Source organism: Charadrius vociferus, unplaced genomic scaffold (assembly GCF_000708025.1).
Source record: "Charadrius vociferus isolate BGI_N301 unplaced genomic scaffold, ASM70802v2 scaffold263, whole genome shotgun sequence".
Classification (NCBI taxonomy): domain Eukaryota; kingdom Metazoa; phylum Chordata; class Aves; order Charadriiformes; family Charadriidae; genus Charadrius; species Charadrius vociferus.
This window is the reverse complement of record NW_009647769.1, coordinates 1,497,431-1,504,834: the sequence shown is the minus strand read 5'-3', so window position 1 is coordinate 1,504,834 and position 7,404 is coordinate 1,497,431. Positions and strand designations below refer to the sequence as shown.

At 38.2% G+C, this 7,404-nt stretch overlaps 1 protein-coding gene across 1 annotated transcript in view; it reads left to right on the top strand.

Annotated features, from left to right (window-relative positions):
• Positions 1-7,404, top strand: part of RNASEH2B (ribonuclease H2, subunit B) — a 41,188-nt gene that overhangs the window by 14,039 nt on the left and 19,745 nt on the right. The window contains 3 exon segments of the mRNA XM_009882390.1: positions 830-901; positions 3,868-3,975; positions 6,252-6,328. Coding sequence (XP_009880692.1) covers positions 830-901; positions 3,868-3,975; positions 6,252-6,328 — 257 coding nt within the window.

Here is a 7,404-nt window from a genome sequence, read left to right as displayed (position 1 = left end):
GAACTTGGATAGAATATAATTAACTGGGGACCCTTATAGATGTTTTTTCAGACTTGAATCAGCATCCTTGTGGGAGCTGTTTCCTTTCTATTTTTTTTTTTATTATTATTTCAGAGAGAGATCGTACTTTTCTGGCTCTGCTTTTTGTCTTTTTTTTTTTTGCTTAAAGACACAGAAAAGAGAACAACTGTCAGAGGCTTAAGACAGAGGTGCTGTATTCTCTCAGCTTCTTTTTCTGTGGGGGGAATTAAATGCACTCTTTATTTTTCAAGATTATATATAACAGATAAACAAGTATGTGTATTTTTTTCACAACAGTAACAACCACTCAAGAGAATTCCTGCCTCATATTCCTGCATAATCTGACTTCCTGAAAGCTTTAGAGAACCACTGTTTCTTCCCACAAATATTTTACCTTTTAACTTTTTAATGTCCACACTGTGCTTGGCCTAACTTACCAAAGCATTCTTATTGTCTTTGTGACTAATCAGGGCAACATATCAGTTCATCTCACTTAACAGAGATGTCAAACTTAGGAGTTCTCTTGCCTGAGGCTCTCTAGGGGGAAGTGGTTTTCAAAATCTAAATCATCCCCAGGTGCATATCTTTCGTGTTGCCGATAGAGAGTGCCAGGAAGTCTGGAATCATAATTTAGGTGCCTTGATCAGGTAGGGTGAATATGGGCTGAGGCACATAACTTTTAGGCAGAAAATACATGAGTTTTCAAAAATTGTCAATCCAATTAATTCTGAATGTCTTGGAGAAGCATGGCAGAAAGTGAAATACTTCTCAGTTTACAAGTTCATAACTTTTTCCTCTCCCCCTACAGAGTCTGCTACTGACCCCTCTACAACAGCTGACAGTGAACCTTTGTTTACAAAACTGCGCAATCCAAGTACAGGCAAGTTTTGGAATTGTGACATGAGCCTGTTAATGTTCTGGTTGATTCCCTCCACCACCAAAAGATTCGTATTTTGCAAGCTGAAATAATGATGATAGTATAAGTCGTATGTGCCAAAGATACTGCTGGTGACGCCAGATAGTTAATGCTGTGCAAACATTTAGGATTTCTTTTATAATTTTAATTGGTTGAACTGTTTATTCATCAGGAATATTGGCAGCACAAAAAAGAGGTGTAATTTAAGTTCAGTTTTTCAGTGCATTAGTTTTGGGGAGCTTACAGTGTTGGGTGTTGAGCCTGTGCTTTTTTTTAATCCGGATTTATGCTTCATAGCATACATCTTATGCTATAAAATAAATAGTCAGAGTTAGAAGTAATTCAGTTATACTTACCAAGCTTTTTGAGTCTTTTCATTTCTAAATCTAATTTTCTTCTTTCCCTGGTCCAAGTGGTAGTGTCTTTTTTCTCGTTAATAGATAATGAGGCACTTTGAATTCAGTACATTGGAAAGACCAGCAAATGCAGGCAATATAATGACACCACCATCCCACTGTTAAATTTCTTCTAGTCAGATTGTTCTTTTTGTCAAGGATTTGTTATTATATGAGTAACATAATAATTGAAGTATGAGATACCGCAACACTAACTTGCAGTAAGCCTTTGTTAGGGTTAACATATTTTGTTTGAAAACCACATTTCATGCTGTTTTTCTTTCCTTTCATAAGCTTGTTTGTTTTCCGTAGATTTAAGTTATATGGTTTTGTTTTGAAATTCACTGCTCATATTTATGTGTGTTCGTATAAAGTCTTCAGGTACATTTTAATATCACAATATAGTAATGGCTACTTGTTCTTGAAAGAGGAAAATAATTAAAACCAATAGATATAGAATATGAAATCACTCATCCATCATGATACCTGTTTTTTGAATGCTCAGATTTACAGTGGGAGTATATAGCCATGGATATTTTCCACCTGCTGTATTATATTAGCTATCTAATTTGTTATGTTTTTAAAAACGTAGACATTAATTTCTTTTTCTCCGTGGAAGAAGAGGTCTGTTTACTTTGTAGAATCAGAGATCTTGGGAAAGGTTTCTAGAGAAAACCTGAAGTACAATGATTGCCTGGGTGTGTTCCTTTAGAATTTACAGGAGCTTATTTATAGACCTGCATAAACTTTCAGTTATGTAGCCTGTTATAAGTATAGGGTCTGAAAATGGAAGGACTGAGAACACCCTATTAATGTATTTTCCTTACATTTGGGTCTAACAGATGAATTGTTGATGCCAGATATTGTATAAATACGTACTGAAGGACTCGGCACACTATAGAATTCGTGCTAACTCCTTTATTAAATAAAAGTATGCATGGTCCCTTTTATAGACAGGTAGAAAGGGCAAAATTTCCCTCCTTTACAAAGACTATAAACTAGGGTTCAGCCTGCAATTCAGAAGTACCACAAGAAGCATTTTTCAAAGTGCTGAACTAAAAGAAGGGAAATAACCATACCATAAGACTTAAGCAACTAACCGAAGTGGTGAAGTTGTGAGCAAAGCCGCCTAGATTCTCTCCCCATCCCCTAGAGATTCTGTCTTATGACAATTGGGAACCTGTGGTGACTGTCCTTTAAACATAAGCAAATAAATTAAGGAGCTGGAGTTAGGCAATAGGAATGGTGTCTTTCCCAAGATTTTATAGCTCACCACTGCATTTGGCTAGTGTGCTCACTGGTAGGAGTCTTAAGTTGCTCAGTGAGCACTTCTGTGAGTAGTTTGATGTCTGATGCTGATCAAATTATGGTGTAGACCCTTGTTGAGAAGCACATGGTAATGACTGAGACCTCTACTCCCCCTTATATCTACTCTTCACTCCTCTCCTCCTCTCCCCAAGAGAAAAATTGTTATCAGAGAACTGAAACTATATCCTTAGGTGAGGTTAAACACCTGGTTATCGTTTTGGATAAAGGGGGGAAAAATGTATTATCAGTCATTTTGGGGAAGAGATGTCTCTGCCCATGTTAGCTGACCTCCCTCCGCACCTCGGGATCTCTGCAGACCGAGAACATCAGTGCTGATGTCAGCTTGCAGGGGCTTAGATGGAGACTTTTCTGAGCCAGCACATGATCTGCACATCAGTGCAGCTTTGCAATTTATGTGTTTTGAGCAGGACTGCCATGTTGTAGTTCCTCTTGTCTCTTGAAGATGGATTGATAACCAAGTCAGGACCAGTCCAGCCAACCGACTCCGCTGACCAAATTTCAGTGACCCCTTCTGTAGTTCTGGCAAATTGCTGTTTTAGATATGGAAAATGCCAATCCTGTTTGCACCGTATTCATCACCCTTTCATTATAACCCAGAACTAATGTGAAACGGCAGAGTTGTGCTGTGGGGTGGCCTGAAATACAGCTTTCCTTTTCCTTTCCAACCTAGCAAGATTCTGATGAGCACTTCTAAGCAAGTTCTTTTTAGCTTCCTTGTTCACCTTATTTGTCTACCCATACTGAGTCATCAGCAATCCATTTTGATGCACAGAAAAAACATTATTTCAGATTGTCACATGAAGGTTTGAGACGTTTGTTCCTCTAACCCAGAGTCTGATATCTTGGAGACAAACATGATGGAAGGAGAGGGAATTTTCTTGTTTTCCACCTTCCCCCTTCACTACAGACAAAAGCTGATTTCTTGAGTGATTTTGATTTGGGTTTGGATCAAAGGCTTTGTGTTGTAAGATGAACTATTCACACATCTTATTTATTGATTCAAATTCAGTTTGGTTTATAGAGCTGGTAAATGAACATCTGTATATAATAGTTTTCTTTGTCTGGGCTTTCTTTGTAGTGAGTTTATATAGAATGTGTGTATGTTTGTATGTCTGTATGTATATAAGGCACATTCTTCAGACGTATTGGGTATTCTTTTGATTTTTCTGAAAGCTTACAAACACAAACCAGATTTCTTTTCAACAGGGGAAGCAACCCTTTACTTATTCAATAGTGGTGCACAGCAGCTGTTTGAAGTAAAAGCTTTTCACGAGGAATATCGTTCCTGGTTTATAGGTCAGACTGTTCAACAAGGTGAGTAATACAATGTATCCTTCCCCCAACTGTAACTAATGTTCATGCACAGACCTTCCCTCTCTCTTCTAGTAAATTTACAGGTGTTTTTCCTAGTTGTTTGAGGCATGCTGCATCACATCCCCACCTTCTGACACACTCGTTTGCCATCTGGATTTAACCAGGGCTGGGGGCTTTGTGGTCTGTCTTTAAAAGGCTGCCTTTGGCAACCTCAATTAGACAGATGTTCATTTGTCTTTGAGGAAGGAGGGGGAGGGGGAGGGGGAAGACATTCAATTGTATTTAAGCTGAAGTGCCATAAAATACTTCGCTTGCCTTGTCAATCAGACCGGCAAGTCCTCAGTTTAAGTAAAATATGTGTTATCCTACAGGAGGGAAAAAGGGCTGGAAAGCCTTAGCCAGCTAAGCAGAGGGGTGTGTTAGCGCTCCAAGCATTGGAATGTATGGTCTTGCTTTCTTTTGATTACCTCTGTATTCCCTTGTGTAAGTGCTGGGGTCTCAGGATAGGCCCGCTGTCTGAAGGTGCCATTTCAGTATTTTGTCTGAAGTGAGCTTGTCTGTACCATCCCAGTCATTCTCTGATCCTTCCCCACCTTTCTGAGAATGAGGACGAAATTTATGTAACTGCTTATGACAGCTTTAAAAATCCTTTATCACTAAGGATGTCACTGGAGTAGTGTTTCTCTGCCAGCAAGTCCATAGACCAGGCAATAATTATTAATTCAGGTGATGAAAGTATATTTATTTTGTCCTTTTTTAACTAGAAAAAAGACCATTTATGATAATAAAGCAAATCCCTCAGACATACGCCTTCTTTAATGGTAATATCCCAAAGTGTGTGTTAACTTTTAAACATCCTCTGCAGGTGCATATAGCAATGCAAGTGGTATGTCTGTGAGCTTTTCCTTGCTCCATCTGGGGGTGAGTCAAGAGACTAGGTCTGCTCCCTGCTCCCAATTACATCCACATTGTATTCTCTCCCTCTCTTTCTAACCTCCATTTTGGCACTTGGGAAATAGTTGCCTTAAGGAATCATTGCCTCAGTTTTCTTTAAAGGATACAGGAGGAAAAATTGTTTGTGAATGTTAGGGCTTTTGCATCTCTGAAATGGTCAGGAGAAGAACACAAAAAAGCTGGGTGTTTGCAGTTAAAGCAAATTATCTTGTTATCTTCAGAAGGGCAGAGGTCTTTATACTGAACTGTTTAGAACAAATAAAAATACCTCTTCCTGGAGGTGCTGTGGAAAGCATTTAAATGGAAGCTTTGAGAAAGTGGCTAGTGGTTTTTTTTCCCTCCAGCTTTATTATCACAGCTTTCATGTTTGTAAGTAGTCCTGGTGCTTGCTTTGCCTCATGCAATGCATCATGTTAGTAGTACAGATGTTAGATTGGCTATCAGCTTGGTAGAAACCACGTTCTTCCCACCCCATCTTTGTTAGTTTTAGGGCCATTGCAGTAGGATTTCCTTTTCTTTAATTATCTTAATCATGTGAGTTAAAACAAAAAAAAGTTACATTTATTTGCTTTTGGTTTGCTAATTAATGTCAAATTGTCATCAATTATTGGGTCTCATTAGTGAATTTCCTTGATGTTACATTGTTTCCAATTATCTACAATTATACAAAAAGCCTGACTAAGCCATTGTCCTGCAATGAGCTCCAGATGGGCAGAGGTGTCTGTTTCAATGGGAGACCAAGTTCTTCCTTTGTGTGTAGCTTTGAATACGACATACTGAGCCATATTTTCTGATCTATTTAAGTTTATTTTGTTCTGTTAGGAGACTGCATGCAGATTCTTCCCCTACAGATGAGAGGCAGCTCTGACTTAACCAGCTTTTGAAATTCTTTCTTGCCCTGTCTACCTCTTCTTCGAGCACAGTGTTGCCTTGCCCAGTTTTTCAGGTGGAGTATACTGGATATATCTGGTATCCCAAAACAAGTTTCTGTTACACCCAAATCTGCCAATAGAGGGCAGCTTCAATTTTGCCATTTTTAACATAGTCCAGAAAAAGCCAAAACTAAGAGTGCTTGATGCCAGCAGACCTGCAGTAGAGCTTGTGCTTTGGTTTGGCGGGGTTGAGAATTTAGTTCTTTCTGTATTTTTAATATGAAATCACAAACACTGTTTTCCTGCCCATTTTATTAAAATATTGGGATACTTACTGAAAAGAAAAATTCTCCTCTTCTGCCCACGCTCCTGAAAAACATCCTGGAAAGAAAAAGGTCAATATATTGTGCTTCTTGGTACTAAACTTACTTTTATATATCTGTCACTTAGATGGGCGCCTGCTGTTTGTTACACCAATGGACCCTTTGTTTCTGATGCTTTACTACCTCATAAAGGCAGACAAGGAGGTAAGCCTGCTTTATTTTTTTCACTAGAATTCTCAGGAGAAAGCATTCTGGCATTATTTTCTGCAGAAATTATGTTAGTTTTACAAAGAAGGGCTTCCATAATAACGGAAATTTAATTTGCATTTAAAGCAGAGATGTGCACCCTAGGAGTATTTTTGTTTGCATCGAGTTTTTTGTCTGTAAAGTATATTCCAGGAGTCAGCTTACAATCTCAACAAACTGTAGTCACCTCCTTTTTAAGAGGAGCAGAGAATCTCTTCTGTCCTTTTATGAGAGCCTATCCCAGAACTATTGAATTTAAAATAATGGGATGTCATCAGAGTAAAACAAACTAGTGCCCTTTCTGAGGCATCAGTAGATGAGTCATTCTGGGAAAGAAGAGAAAAAGAAAGAAGAATTTGGATGCCATGGGGGAAGAAGAAGAAACATTTCTGTGGCAGTTTGAACTTGAAAGGAAACATTGCCTTTTTAGAAGTGGTATTTGTAGAGATGCTGTATCACAGAACAACATCAGGATGATCAAGTATCCAAAAGTGGGATAGTTAATAAATGGCTTAATTGATTTATCATGGGTGTGACAAAACCTCGCTTGCATTTCCGAAGTGTATCAGAAGGCATAGGCAAGGTTATTGATTTATTGTTTATAGTCTGCTTGCAGAAAAAAGGGTGTAAAACAGAATGTAAATGTTGATCCTTGTTTTTTGTTTCATGGAGGCAATAATTTCACTTTATGCATCCTAAGAGTTTTTGCTCTAAGAGCATTTCCTATAAGGTTGCTTGCTATTTTCTGCAAGTGGAGAATGAAGAAGAACAGTTTTTGTATGGTGAAGAAATAAAGTCCTACTAGACATTTGTAATAGTATCCTACTGTTCTGCAATTATCTTTATTTATGTTATTAATATTATTTATATTTTTGTGCAAACGTATTTGGTATTTCTGTGGTCTGTTTCTGCTTCAAGGTGGCCCACCAGAAGTTGTTTCACAAGGAATAGTTTAGCTCACACTCTAGGCACTGTGCTCTGTTTGAATTCATCATCCCTTTGAAAGCTTTATACCAAACTTAAATTTGGGAAAG